This window comes from Nilaparvata lugens, chromosome 3 (genome assembly GCF_014356525.2).
Source record: "Nilaparvata lugens isolate BPH chromosome 3, ASM1435652v1, whole genome shotgun sequence".
Classification (NCBI taxonomy): Eukaryota; Metazoa; Arthropoda; class Insecta; order Hemiptera; family Delphacidae; genus Nilaparvata; species Nilaparvata lugens.
Window position 1 is genome coordinate 23,638,225 of NC_052506.1, and position 15,249 is coordinate 23,653,473.

General features: G+C 32.5%; 2 protein-coding genes across 2 annotated transcripts in view; one reads left to right on the forward strand and one right to left on the reverse strand.

Moving 5' to 3' along the window:
• The first annotated feature begins 145 nt into the window (after window positions 1-145).
• Window positions 146-9,430, forward strand: LOC111058430. Its single transcript, XM_039422745.1, has 4 exons — window positions 146-155; window positions 806-939; window positions 2,814-2,897; window positions 4,329-9,430. The coding sequence occupies exons 1-4, from the start codon at window positions 146-148 to the stop codon at window positions 4,335-4,337; spliced, it is 237 nt and encodes a 78-aa protein (XP_039278679.1). The 3' UTR covers window positions 4,338-9,430.
• LOC111058431 (arylsulfatase B) overlaps window positions 8,496-15,249 on the reverse strand; it is a 119,277-nt gene continuing 112,523 nt past the window's right edge. Inside the window, exon 9 of the mRNA XM_039423340.1 lies at window positions 8,496-13,445. Coding sequence (XP_039279274.1) covers window positions 13,024-13,445 — 422 coding nt within the window. The 3' untranslated portion in view covers window positions 8,496-13,023. The remainder of the gene's footprint in view (window positions 13,446-15,249) is intronic.

Here is a 15,249-nt window from a genome sequence, read left to right on the forward strand (position 1 = left end):
GGCAGACCTCTAAAAAGATTGTATGTGCATCAGTTATGTCCTTACCGGAACAGGCGTTCACGTCTAATCCTGGATTAAGAAGAATAAGAATAATTGTGAGATAAGTAGCTTAACATTTGCCTCTTTTCTCTCAATCTTTTCAATCATGAGTGTTTGTACGAAAAATAATAAGTTCATAAAACTTATAAGTCACGTAATACAGGAGAATCACCATTCAAATTACATGCTCAATATAGCCGATAAAATCAGCTGTTTCTGTATTACAGGACTTTAAGTTTTCATGAAACAGGGGCCAGAACACAATAATTGTATAATTAGGAATACAGCAGTCGAGCATGCGCAGTTGACTTCATTTTACCTCCACCCACCCCTGTACTGAACAACTAGGGATCTTCTAATCAGTCCAAAGTGTATTTCTCATTACTTTTACTGATTTGAATAGAACAGCTGACAGAATACCGGCAGCATTTGGAATGAGTGCTTCAGCCTCGGGTGCTCATTAGTTATTTTTCCTTATATTTTCTGCTTTAGATTTAGATTAAAATTAAAATTCAATGTTTGTCTTGTTATGAGTCGAGATTGTTCTCTATCCATTATTTGTCTCAGTCAATTTATTTAAAAATTGCCATTCTATGTTTGTCTTGCTATAAGGCAAAATTATTTTTTGCTAATTATTTGTTTCAATCAATTTATTTCGAAATTGCAATTATTCTATGTTTGTCTTACTATAAGGCAAGATCCTTTTCTGCCAATAATTTGTTTCAATTGGTTTATTTAATTGATAATTTATTTTGTTTGATTATAGTGTCTGATGCGCAAGGCACACCCAGCTCGAATAATGCGCACTCACCAGCAGCGCCGCTCACCAAATCCCCGGGACCGCAAATCTCCAAATCCAGTTGGTCTCCCGAAGCATCGGCCAAGGAGAAACAAGAGGAGGTAACACTTTATTACAATTCATTCATTCTCTGCTGGTCATTAGTTTTTACACTAGATAAATTGATTCATACAATAAGTACATCATCAAATTGATAGGGAGAGAAAAAATAAGGTAACCTTGTGCTATTCCTCTCCCAAATTTAGATAAGGTTACACATAGTCCGAAATAGTTCAAGTCTTGTAGTTGTTCACTTCACATAGCTATAGCTATATAATTATAGTACAGACAATAATTATAGATAGCTATAGTTTTTTCAAAAAATCCATGAATAATTGCCTTAATTAAGGGCGGAGTTGGGACTCTAGGTCCTCTGCCACACAACTCTACGCTGAGTAGAAAAATAATTAAACAAAAGAATATCTTTGGTACTGGTGGGAGTGTTCACACGTTGGCAGAAAATAAATACCGTTGGTTCTTATAGGAGTGTTCACACGTTGGCGGAAAAGTATAAGTTTGGTTCTTATGTGAGTTTTTCCACTTCAAGCAGAAAAATCTGGTGTGGTGCACTCACACAACTTTCCTTGCCGTCATGAAAATTTATCACCTGACGCTAGTGTACTCTCGCATCTCAAGTCTACTACTCAAAGATATGAGACAGCTGGTGATAGGTCAATAACGCTGGAAACACACGAGGTCTGCTATCTCTTCGTAGTGAATGATTTAATAGAACCAACAGTTTGCAATTTAATAATCACATTTTCTCGGATTTCAAGCTTATTTTCAATTTTAGGTGGGAATGTTACTGGACAATAATTGCAGAGATTTTCATGCTCAATCTTTTCCACTTGAAATTTTTCGTTTAAATTGTATATGAAGGCTGATAATTGAGAATCTAAAATCAAACTTTGCATAGATGGGGTAAAGCTCCTGAAATTTTTACAGACTTGTTGCAGTTGATAGATCTTATCAATGACTATTTCAGGTATGAATTTGATCAAAATTGTTGGAGCCGTTTTCGAGAAAATCGCGAAAAACCCTGTTTTTGACAACATTTTCGCCATTTTAGCCGCCATCTTGGATTGCATTTGATCGAAATTGTTCGTGTCGGATCCTTATAGTGTAAGGACCTTACGTTCCAAATTTCAAGTCATTCCGTTTACTGGGAGATGAGATACCGTGTACACAGACACACACACACACACCACACACACAAACACACACAAACACAAACACACACACACACACACACACACACACACACACACAACACACACACACACACCACACACACACACACACACACACACACACACACACACACGCATACACACACACACACACACACACACACACACACACACACACACACTCACATTCACATATATTATATATATATATATATATATATATATATATATATATATATATATATATATTATATATATATATATAGGAGGATATATAGGATATATATATATATATATATATATATATATAGACCAATACCCAAAAACCACTTTTTCGGACTCAGGGGACCATGAAACGTATAGAAATTGGGGTACCTTAATTTTTTTCGAAAAGCAATACTTTCCTTACCTATGGTAATAGGGCAAGGAAAGTAAAAACAATATACTGTATTGGATTTTCCACATTTAATTATAAAATGAATACTGTTCGTTCTTATGGGAGAGGATTCACATTTGTAGTCTGTCAATATGTGAACACATCCATAGCAACCAATGGTATTCTTATGAATGGTAAGAATTAGAGAATAATTTCACTTAGAAAGAATTTTAATCAATTCATCACTATAACATTTTTTTCTAACCTGTTTAATAATAAATATCTGTTTCTGTCTATAATCAATATTTGTCTGAAATTATCGTCTTGTATAATTTTCTAATACGTTTCGAACTTATTTTGTTATTTTCAGTTACAAAAGGCGATGAGCAGCCGCTTGGAAGTGAATACAAAACTGGAACAAGAAAGAATGGAGGGCGTCGATGAAAAAGAATGGGTAAATACATTATCTCATTTCTTTCACTATTTACGTTTTCTATAAGAACTAAATCCTATACTCGTTGGTACGCTTTGAATTGCTATTAGAGATTATGCTCTAGTAATAATTATGCTAGTAGAGTATGTTATAGTAAGATTTGCTCCAAACTATTAGCACTGATTGAATGGAAAGAATTGGTGTTATTTATAAGGAAGGCTGACAGTAGGAAGTGGATCTTACAATACTTTATACTGCCGATAACACCAAAGCTTTCCATTCAACCATACTTATAGTTTGACGTGAATTTCACTACAGCATGTTTAAAATTCTCTATTTATTAATTTTTCAACTAGTTCAATTTATTTACAGGCTTCATAGTGCTTACTGTTTCATTCAACTTATTTCTTGGTACAGTATCTTGTTATTCTCTCTCTACTTATGGGGCACTTAAGGTACTTAAGAGGAGTGTCCAAATGGGAACGCGTCTAGGTGTCACCCCTCGATAACTTGACACCCCTTCAACCTGTCCCCTTTCAAAACCGGTTTTGAGGGGACAGGTTGATGTGGTTTTCAACCTACTCGAAAAAAATGACCTAAAATTAGCAAAAACGGCTAATTTCTCCCGAACCGTGCGTTTGACGGGAAAATGTTACTGAACCAAAAGTGCTAAGAATTCAATTCTACATCATAACCAGTAAAAATTGCTTGATCTCTCCTCCCCACGCCGCGGGGGTTTAAGTTGTGCCAACTGGTGCCCTGTAGGTGACAAGTTGTCGGGGCGCCAACATGCAAGGTGTCAGGTTGTCATGAACGTTGCCGACAAACTATCACCTGCAGGTACAGGAGACAAGTATCGGGGTGACACTCTGACATGTGTGTGCGAGGTGTCAGGTTGTCGTTTACGGTCATGACAAGTTGGCACCTTCGGTTCAGTAGGTGACAATTTGACGGCAATGGTGTATTTTTACCAGGGTACAGGTTGTCGCCTATGGCCAAAATGACCAGATGTCAGGTTGTCGGGGTGACACCTAGACGGCGACCCGTTCAAATAATGCGGGTATAATGAGATTCACTTCCGTCAGCATTCCTCATAGAAACCATGAAAGCTTCCCATTCAACTGTTGCTGAAAGTTTGAAGTGAATCTTACTATACTGGCACTGCGTCGAATCTGAACTTGAAATTAACATTCCAAACGTCATGTTAACTTTATGTTTTCAATTCACTCTTACTTTTGAGACCAAAAAAAACTATCGAATAAAATTTTCAATTCCTCTGAATTCACTAATAAACTATGATGGTTGACTTTGATTAATATTATTGAAGAACTAGCAATTTCATTACATAATTACATTCTATTATATTAATCTATTGTAATTTTTTCATGTTTTTTTTGCTTGATGAATTATTTAAATTTTGTGTCTAACACACATTATGTTTATATTTTCCAGGATGAGTGAAGAACCCAGTCAGATTGGTAACAAAATTTTATACCATCGTAATAGAAGAAGTGAACAATAAGAATGTACTATTTGTTAGTATCATGTTTTATCATATATTTAATAGTAATATCATCGCATTTATTGTAATGTATACAATACATCCTGTAGCTTATATTTCATACTATAATACTCCTTTTTTAGAGCATTTACTAGTACTTTGCAGTATCGGATAACATAGAATTGAATCATCTTCATCGACTATTTACTTTTGATCTCTTTAATTTTGCATTTATAACATTTCAGCCATTTTATAATGTCTCAAAACTCGTATGAATAGCAATTTATACACCTGAACATTCCAAGTTACCAACTTTTAAAATCGAGCAGTTTCTTACTCTCCGCCAAAATACCTCTTAAAATAATTACTCAAGTTCAACCTAGTACAAATAATAGAAAAACCTCATTTGATAATTATTCCTAAATTCCATGCAAGAATATGTCTTCAGTCATCTTCAATCATCTTTATATGATTGATTTTTGATAATATTCATTAGGGCATTTTCTAAATGAAGAAACACCAACACCTTTTGCAAATTCTGTGTGTTTCTCGTAGATGAAAGTATGTGCCATAAGTAATCATTTTTAGAAGATTAGAAGTAATTAATAAAAGTTGAATTAAAACTAAGTTGAATCCTAGATTGAATCCAGTTAACAAAAGTTAGTGTATCAATTATAACTAGGGCCAGTTATGAGTAATAGGTTTTAGAGAGGTGTATTTTGAAGCGTGTCGTAAACTAGTTTCGATTATGAATCGCAAGTTTTGACAAGAGAAAAATAAATTCTAAGATGAAATGTCCTGTAATTGACGTGTCAGTACAATTTCAAAAAATGCTTATAGAGTCTGAGAATCCTAATGTTCTTTCTACATCAGCATTTTTCATAAAATTCCTTAATGTTTTGATGCAGACCTACAATATGTTACAGATAACATAATCTATAATGTAATTGAATTACATGAGAGAAATGGATCTACTCAGTACTGATGGAAATTTACTGATTCAAACAAAAAGTTTTTTCGTGCCAATTTATGTTAGTATTTACAGAACTGCTTTTTTAAGTTCAATGATTTGAAAGATTTTAAACATTCCACACCCAATATTTTGACCAATGATATTAGTATCTTTCATTGACAATATTTTTTATAACTTTGATACTTTCTTATAATAGTATACACAATTATTGTTTAACAATAGCTATTTGTTCAGTTGCTTTTATTACTGGAAACTGTAACTTATTTAATTGATAATATCCCTGTGAATTGGATAATTCAGTAAAACTTTTTGTTTAGGAAGTCTAATATTTAAAACGCAAAATTTTCGCAAAAACGCTCAAATATTATTATTTCATTTTTACCGGAATAATTTATTATAGTATTGATGAAAATTATAGCCTAACATTCCATTACCATAGCTGGTTATCTATGGTTTGCTAGCACTTACATTTCGGCTGCCAAATAATATACCAATAATTTGGTTGAGAAGTAAATTATTTACTTTTACAAAAAATACGTTGTATTTACAATGTATTGTAATACATTGTATTTTTTACACTCCCTACTCATGTAATTTTACAATCAATCTTTTTGATTTCGTAAGTGTCTGGGAAAAATAGACAGAACACTGTGTGTATAATTATAATTATTTTACTATTTGAAATAGTATCTTAATCATCAATGTCAAACAGTAATAATGAGTACAACGAAAAATTTATTAGGAAAACGCATTTTCCTTCAATTTAGCAGTTGCAAAATGTTTCAATATTTTTCTCTCAAAATAAGTGAAGGGACCAAGATTCAGCATTTTTTTTCAAATACTTCCAGAAAGCTCTCTCCGAGAATTATTTTCAAAATCATTTTTCAGAAACACTTTGGCTTTCCTTAGTTGTATGTATCTTGTGTGTTAGGTATGTTATATGCATTTTAAAATGAAGAGAGTGTGTCCTACTCCTATTCCTATAGAAAGTAAAGACAAACATTGAGCATGATATTAATTGTATTCGGTTACAAATATATTATACAGTTCTGAAATTTGTGTCACGTTTGTCAATTGTGTCAAAATTTAGTCACTTGTCAATTGTGTTACAACCAAAACTGTGTTACTTTGCAAAGTTTACTGATTTTGATAGTAATAAATTATTGAAAGGTGATATTAAACCAGAAAAATTCCCATATTCTTCTATTTAAAATCGATGGTTTATGTAAATAGTTAATGTGTTATTATTCCATACGTTTTAATTCATTCCTCAAGCATCTTTGGATACCTATTGTTTGATATTGGTTTTCAATACTTCTTTATGCTTGTATTTTATCCATACATGAGATGACGAACAAGGAAAATTGTATTATCTAGTCTTTTTCTAAATACTTTATTGTATTAATCAAATTTTGATAATAATTTGTATTTATATTATTTTTTAGACCTGTCACTTTGACGTTTGCCTTGCTCTCTATCTAAACGTAGTTAGCTAATCATGATATATGCTATTATAATTTTAATATTTCTGAGATAAGCATAACTTTCTAGTATTTAACGACTATAGGTTTCAAGAATTATTGATAGCAATATAAATAATCTCATATTTGTCAAGTATTTAAGGATTTATTTTCAGCTACTTTTACCTATCATTTTATTGACATTCCACAGTCTTATTTCAAACCTATCAAAGTTTGCAATTCAGAAAAGTTATATTCTCAACTTGAGAAATGTTATGGTGCTCTTAGTTTTGTGCTTAAGTGCTATGAGAGCCGCCTGTGAAGCAATATATAACCTAGTCATATTCTTAAATATGCAGACTGAATGTAATGACAAAATGAAATTATGAATACAATCTATAGTGAGTTTCACGTTATAAAGTAAGTGGAAATGATAGATAGACATTGTTTTCACTTTCCTTTTCCACCGTCTTCTATGGTAGATAGCTGTGAATCAAGTCATCCCGCTAAATCGGATATTAATATCGTTTTTCTTATGAATAATAATCAATTCTGTCTCAGATATATCATATTCACCAAGAAAATGAAATTTTTAATAATTGAGATTTAATATTTTGATAGTTCATTATACCTCTTCATAACCTAAAAATGATTTGGCAACACTGTACGGAGTTGAAAAAGGATAGAGCTATCTGCTTTGTCTGCAGATAGACAAGGATAGCAAACCAATGTTAATGAGGTGCTGACTTTGAAACGTGAATCTCACTTCACTATACCTATCTTCTACTGTGAATCACAATATTATACTAATTGAAAGAGCACACACTTATTGAATGTTAACACATTCCTAATATTTTGTAATTTTCTAGTCTCAATAATGTGATGAAGCCTGACAATTTAGAATCAACAATATATTTTGAAATAGGTGCTACTCTACTATATTAATCCTTTTTATTTGGTACTTTTGAATCCTGTAAAACTGTTTTTCTTCATAAACAACAACAATAATTATTGGTATTTTGAAATATTGCAATACTCGTATTCTAATCAAATACTGTACAAGTGAAAAGTAATCACTTTTCCTTATAGAACCACTACAATAATTATTGAAACGAAATGAAAATCCTCTAGTATTAAAAAACATAAAAAGGGTATTTGAGAATTTTTATTACATTTCAATAAATGAAGTACTTTGATTTAAGTTTTCTTTTTGATACTATTCTTCCATATACTGGCGTTTATAATTCAACCAGTTTTTCGTATGCTTTTAATCATCACATAATATATCAAATGCGTTGATACAACTCTTTTCAATTCCATTCAAAAACTTGATACAAAAATAATAAATAAGCCTAGATTTATTTTTGTAGCTCATTAGCTCATCAAGATTGTGAAAATTCTCATGCTCAACATCTTGTAGTTGATGAAATTTTATGATCCTCAAGTCTGAATCGTTGTGATTGCTTTTCGAATGTGATTTACCTTTCGAATGTAATTAATTCTTCAATTATAATTTTAATTTATTGTTCTGGGATGAGTTCAATGAGTGAGAATCATGGTTAAGATCCAGTGATAGATTGATGCACTTTCAAATGTTTATCGAGTGATAATAATTCATACAAATTGATTTAAAAAATATTGCTTTGATAGGGAGGGATCTACCATAATATGAAATTGATATTTCCTGTTTAGAACTATTCTACTATTTTAGTATTTTATTACTTTTCATACCTTGATTGATCGTATTTTAGTTAGAAAATCATTTAGAGTGTGAGCTCTGAGAGAATGTTGTAATTGAAAATGAAAAAGATGAAAATCTTTATTAGGTGGAGTTCGGACTTAGGACTTTCAAGTCTTTTCTACCACTCAACTTCTATAAAAATTCGTCTACTATAGAGAATCGTAATTTCCTACCTATCAACAATTTTTTTTTTAATTGACTGAAACTAAATTTTTCAATTATAGGATATAAAGTGTTTAAAATCAGATCTCTTCTAGTCGAAGTATTTTTCAAATATCCTCAACTAGCTCTGTATTGCCAAATTTTTAGTCAAAATCAAACGAAGTTTTATAATTGGTAGTTGATACTGGTGATGATCTTACAGTGATGTTAGCTTGTTATTAAAAGTGATGAAATTATTTGACTCTATTTACTTAGTACTATTTTTAGGGTTTACAGTATGAGTCAACAATTTTTAACAAAGAAATTCATAAATGAAATGTGTGCCTACCTATAGTACTGCCTCTTGAGTATTCATGTACATTTTCTAATAATACAACATAGAAATATCTTAGTATTATTTATATTGTTTGTGCATTGCTAATGAGAAGATACAATTCTTTAGCACATCTTATTAATTTCTAATACAATATTTTTCATCAATAATTCTATCAGTATTTGTTTTCATGCTTTTCAGTGCTTAATCTATCTTGAACAAGAACATTGAAATCAAGATGATATATTTATAATAAATTAATATGGATACCTATTTATTTTATTAGTTTGTATGCATGTGCGTTTTAATAGTAACTGTGGTGATTTTAAAAGATATGTTTATGAGATGTGTTTGCTACTTACTATAGATTTATATACTTGAATATAATAAAGGGATATAAAAAAGTTTCTGTTTTTTTATTTCTTGATTACTTGGTTAATTGGAGGAACTGTAAACACTTTGAGAGCTTTTGACTGAACATTGAGCCTAAAATGGAGTGAAAACATGACTAACTTTCGGTATCGTTAGTAAAATTAAAAAAAAAAAGAAATTGTACAGTTTTGGGGTGTGAAGAAGGAACATGATAACTATTTCGTTTTTTATCTTCAACTTTATTCGAATATTATGTTAGATACAGCTTAATCACATAATAATAGTCTTAAATTACTAATACATTGTACAGTAATTGAACAAATTTCGAGTAGATACTTAATAGGGTAACATTAATATTAGCTTATTGTTTCAAGTGTAAATTACCTGAAATAATTTGATATTAAGTTGATACTAACTTGTACAATACAAAAATTCTGCGCATAATAGTTCTCAGCTACACCAACTGTTACATTTTATTTTCTATTAAAATAAATTATTTAAAACAATATATTGATATTATACACGTATATCCATAAATTAATCGAGTGGGCAGTGATACAACATAACATTATTGCAGTGTATAAAAAAGGTTGGATGATAGTTTGATAATATGTTGTTTCCTAGTCACTACTAGTATCTAATAGGCTATCACTAATATTTTCAAATCACATCATTTGAAGTAGGTATACTTACTAGCATTTGGTTAAGTAATAAACTAATAGAAAATTGAAAATTTTGGCAATTTTTCCCCAGAAAATTATGCTCCAACTATTGAAAATGAGTTCATTTGTAGAATGTTTTTCAGAACTCATGTTGTTAGAGTCAACATTGTTCCTTAGTACCAACTACTAAGCTTCTGACATTTGAAATTTCCGCTCAAAATATTTTTGAGAAGTATTCTTTGTGACTATTTTAATGTTTTTATCAAAATACTTTCCTTCCTCTAATAGAAAAGATGGAGAGAAATTCTAATCTCCCTGCATTATTCTTTTCATAAGTTCAAGACACATTTTCAAGATGAAAATTTTTCTTTCAGCAACATTTAGCTGTTTCTGGCTGTTACTATTGCAAAGAATATTTTTTGTTAGATAAGATTTTTTAATGCAGTCCAGGCAAGGAAAGTTTATAGAGGGAAAAGTTGGGAAGACAATTTTTGACCCCGCAGTTCTGTTTAGAGTGGTAAGGAGGTAAACATATCAAAAGTCCCCACCCTTACCCCCTGTGCTAAGGGGGTGTGGGTGGTTTAAAGGTACCATTTTTTGGTTTCTCGCATAAAACTCAAAAACTAAGTATCCCAAGGACTTGCATGTCATATAACAAATTGAATCTTACATAATTTCCTACAATATTTATCCTACAACGTTTTCCATATCTCCTACAGTTTTCTAGATATCCGCTCTTGAAAGTGTGACATTTTTGAAAAAACCACGTTTGCCCCCATTTTTCTTAAATTTTTGCTCATAACTTTTTTAAAAATCGATTGGAAATTTATTTTTGTTTATTATGAGCTTATAGAGCATTGAATTCTCTTCAATTTGATGTATGATTTCACACTTTTACGAATTTCCCTACACCTTTTGTGTGAGTGTTAAATTCTATTTTTTTAACAATGGACCAATTGACATAGGAATTTGGAGGGAATGTTTTAAACAAAATTTTTGACTTTGCAGCTTTGTTGGGACTAGTTAGGAGGAGAACATATCAAAAGTTCCCATTCCTAACTCATGTGCTAAGGGGATGAGGGTGGTTGATATGTTTACCTCCTTACCACCCTAAACAGAACTGCGGGGTCGAACATTGCCTTCCAAACATTTCCCTCTATACCCTTTTTTGAGCATTCATTGCCTGGACTGATAGCTATTTAAAATAGACATTTAATTCAGATGGCACTTATGAACATACCTTTCATATTTATGCAACAAAACCATAATATTTAAGAAACTATTATTCAAGTAAGAATTATATTGTTTTGTAAAAATTAAAACTGAATCGTTCCAAGGTAAAAGTTTGAATGAAATTTACTTTTAAATCGTAAGATTAGTAGAAAAGCTTTATAAAGTGGAGCATGGTATTTGAGAAATCAATTGAATGACTGCTGAAAAATACTGATGGTATATATAGTAAGTAGTCAATCTAACTATAATTAAAAAATATTTCAAATTTATTATTTTCCAAATACAAAACATTAATAAGTATTTTCAACAGAACCATTTAATTGAATGAAACATTGATATTCTATTAACAACTTGCTTGCCAGCAGTTGGGTTCATTTATAGGCCATAGGTTACTTAATAGATTATTGCCAAGTCACTGTATTATTAAAACTGACTGTATTATTGAAACTCACTGTAATTTTCCCACTAGATGCTTTTACATACGAATGTAGTTCTGCCGTTCATTAGTCTACCAATAAAAGTAGCAATCATTCAAAAGTAGGAGTAAGAATAAACATACAAACAGAATGTTAAACCGAGTGATGCATAATAGTAGTAACGTTTAAATTCAATTTGTTATTTTATTTAGTGTCCAAAACTTCACGCACCATGGCGTTCCTACACTTAAATTTTATTCTATGATAATAAATCCTATTTCACAAAACTTGTTAAATACTGCTTCCGTTCAAGTTACATTGAAATAAGACTAGTGGAAGTGGTCCCATTATTATCAGACTCAAACTAGATTGATATAGTGCTGTGAGGAATCTCGTGGAATCAAAATTATACCCAATGAAGATTAATTCAACGAATTTAATACCATTCAATTGTGTATAGTTCAATCACAAGAAACTATTAGTTTCTTAGTTTCTAATAGTTTCTTGATGCCAAAATAATGTTTCATCTATTCATCTATTTCCAGTTTTGAAAATGTTTCGAAACCTGAAAGACATATATTTTGGATAAATTTTAATAGAATAATGAAATACAACATCAACTAGGAACTAGTTGATAAATAACATATGACATATTTATCATGTATGTTGTTCAATATCTATTGCTATTTTTCAAGATTATTATAAATGTAGGTAATAAATAGTTTGAACATTTAAATAGTAGAATCCCTATGGTTTGTAACTTTTCGGACATTCTGTATTTTTACTAGTGAATTTACGCATGACCAAATTACATACCGTATTAAATGTAAATGCATCTTGAGCATCACACTCCGTAGTACTATAGATACTTAATCAGTCACGAGAAAAAGGTCAGCTACTATTAAGCAAGCTGCACACAGTGACATTAGTAGCGTCCATTACTAGTTTCTACCGGAAAGCGGAACTGGAAATGTCATTTCGATTCCTGGACATCTCCAATTCCACGTTCCCTTTGCAGCTAGTGGATGCTACTAATGTTCGTGTGTGCAGCATGCTTATGCCGCTGCAATTTCAATCTTTCTCTCGTGACTGTTCTATCTACAACAAATTCGCAATTTAATAAAATATCATTGTTCACTTTGATCTGAAACATCTACATCAAATTCGCATTATTTAAATTACAGGTCATTGTTCACTTTGATCTGAAACATCCACAGCAAACTCGCATTATTTTAATAACTACATTAATTACTTTGATCTGAAACATCCACAGCAAATTGGCATTTTAATCAGGATCATCATGGTTTACTTTGATCAAAGCGCCCACGACTGCCACGTATCGTTCCACTTCTTGGGATCGGCGCCGTAGATATCGGGTCCTCGATTGCTCTGCGGTATCAGCATGCTCCTGAAGTAGCGGAGGTCGTTGTACATCTGGATGGTGATAGCCGTGTTGTGGTCGGCGACATTCAGTCGCTCACAGGGGTCCTTGTCGAGGTTGAAGAGACAGGGGCGGAACTCGCAGTTGGGCGCCGGGTAGTTGATGCCTACTCCACAGTTGACGGTCGCCTCGAAGCGCGAGTTGCGAATGGTGTAGTCGGTGGCTGACGGAGGATACAGTGTGGCCAGGGCACGCCCCGCCGGGCTCGCTAGGATCTCTTGCACGTTGTAGGTTGGGTTGGTCGGCGACTTGGTGTCCTGGTAGTACTCATCGAACTCGTGGTTCTTGAATTTACCTGCAATCATCAAATTATATTGAACATATTCATATGTTGTTTTGTCTGTTCCCAGTGCACCCCACAAAAATCGAAGATTTGTGGACATGGTGCACTATGTACTCCGAAAATGCATGATATGGGTGTCAACACACCAAATTTCAGAACAATTAATGTAGACGAGTCGCAAAGTATAAGGGAACTGGAACTTCTGCAGCAGAGGGATGATCTTATAACTTTCTCGAGTGAGTTGAAAAATGAGGTTGAAAAGATGAAAGCTGAAATTCACACACAGAGTACGGTACTGATCTCAATGAAATGATGACGCTTAGAGAGGAGAATAGGCATTTGTCTGGAATAGTTACGTCGATGTCTGTTTCTATTGAAGCACTAGAGGCAGACAAATTAGCATTAAGGAATGAAAAGATTATGGTTGGAGAGGAGAGAGATAAGTGGAGAACACTTTATGATGAGTTGTATGCAAAGTCAAAACAGTGTACGGTACTCAGAATGTATCAATAACAACTAGAGATAGTTTTCATAAGAACGCTTTGGTATATGAGGCTAATAGCAAGATCAATGTTAGAAATATTGCACAGAAAAACAGCCAGTTAAAGAAGTGTCAACGGTTCAATCTCCTTATAAAATCAAGTTGCATCATTATGCTGACAGTCAAGGAAGAAATGTAAGAAACGAGTTTATAAAGAAATGTGAGCGCGATATCACTTCTTTCGTCAAATCAGGTGCCAAGTTTACCGACGTCCTGCCAGAGAAAATTGCAGAATTTGATAGAAACGACTTTTTGGTGATCCAAGCTGGCTAGATGTTAGTAAAAATGAAGCAAAGAACATTCTTGTGGCTCTACGAAGGAATCTGGCGGCTCTCTACAGAACCAATGTTATTGTATTTTCAATTCCGCGCCGTAATGACTTGGTGAAGTGGTCCTGTGTGAACGAGTTGATAAAAGAAACTAATAGAGCAATGAGGAAGATTTGTCAAATTAAAATTTCATAGACATAAGCATCATAGGTGAAAGATTTCATACATCACATGGCATGACCCTGAATGGATGTGGTGTAAGGTATGTATGTGATAAAATTATTCAGTGTGTGACAACCCATATTACAAGCTCTGAAGTATATCCTATCAATTCTGCTTCATGGTTCTTTTTTAGTATAGATGACCGGACTGAATGGAACTGCCCGGACAGAATTGATTTGAATAATGACATTTTTTGTGAAAGTAGCACTCATAAGAAAGTATGTTTTCTGAATCTTCAAGGTATGTCGGGAAAATTGAACATTCTCACGCAAATGGCAGTTCAGCAAAATTTCAGCGTTATGTATTTTAGTGAGCACTGGCAGCGGAGTGATGCGCTAAACTAAACCCATCTTGCATGACTGTTTATTATCGAAAAACTAGTCTAGACTGTGAAAATGAGGAAAATATCGCAAATTTCTTGATTTTTTAAATCAAACGTATCTTACCTCACGATTATATTTTTACAAAATTCATTTACCTCACATGAAAGAGGAGATTCTTTTTTTAAATCAAGAGCAAGTACCATTTTTTATAATTTCGGGTTACCGAAATATACAGTTTTGAATATAGAAATTGGCCATTTTTCTGTTTTTTCAATTTTTTCATTAAATTTTGATACATGCTTTCGAACCGCCTTGCTGAGAAAGAAACTAGCTGAGAAGAATGAGCTGTAGTACGAGGAGATCTGATCATTCTGTCGAAAGTTATAAGTGTTTAAAGTTTTGATCCTTGACGTATCCTTATTATGACGTACCCCCCACTAGGAAATACTGAAATTGAATGT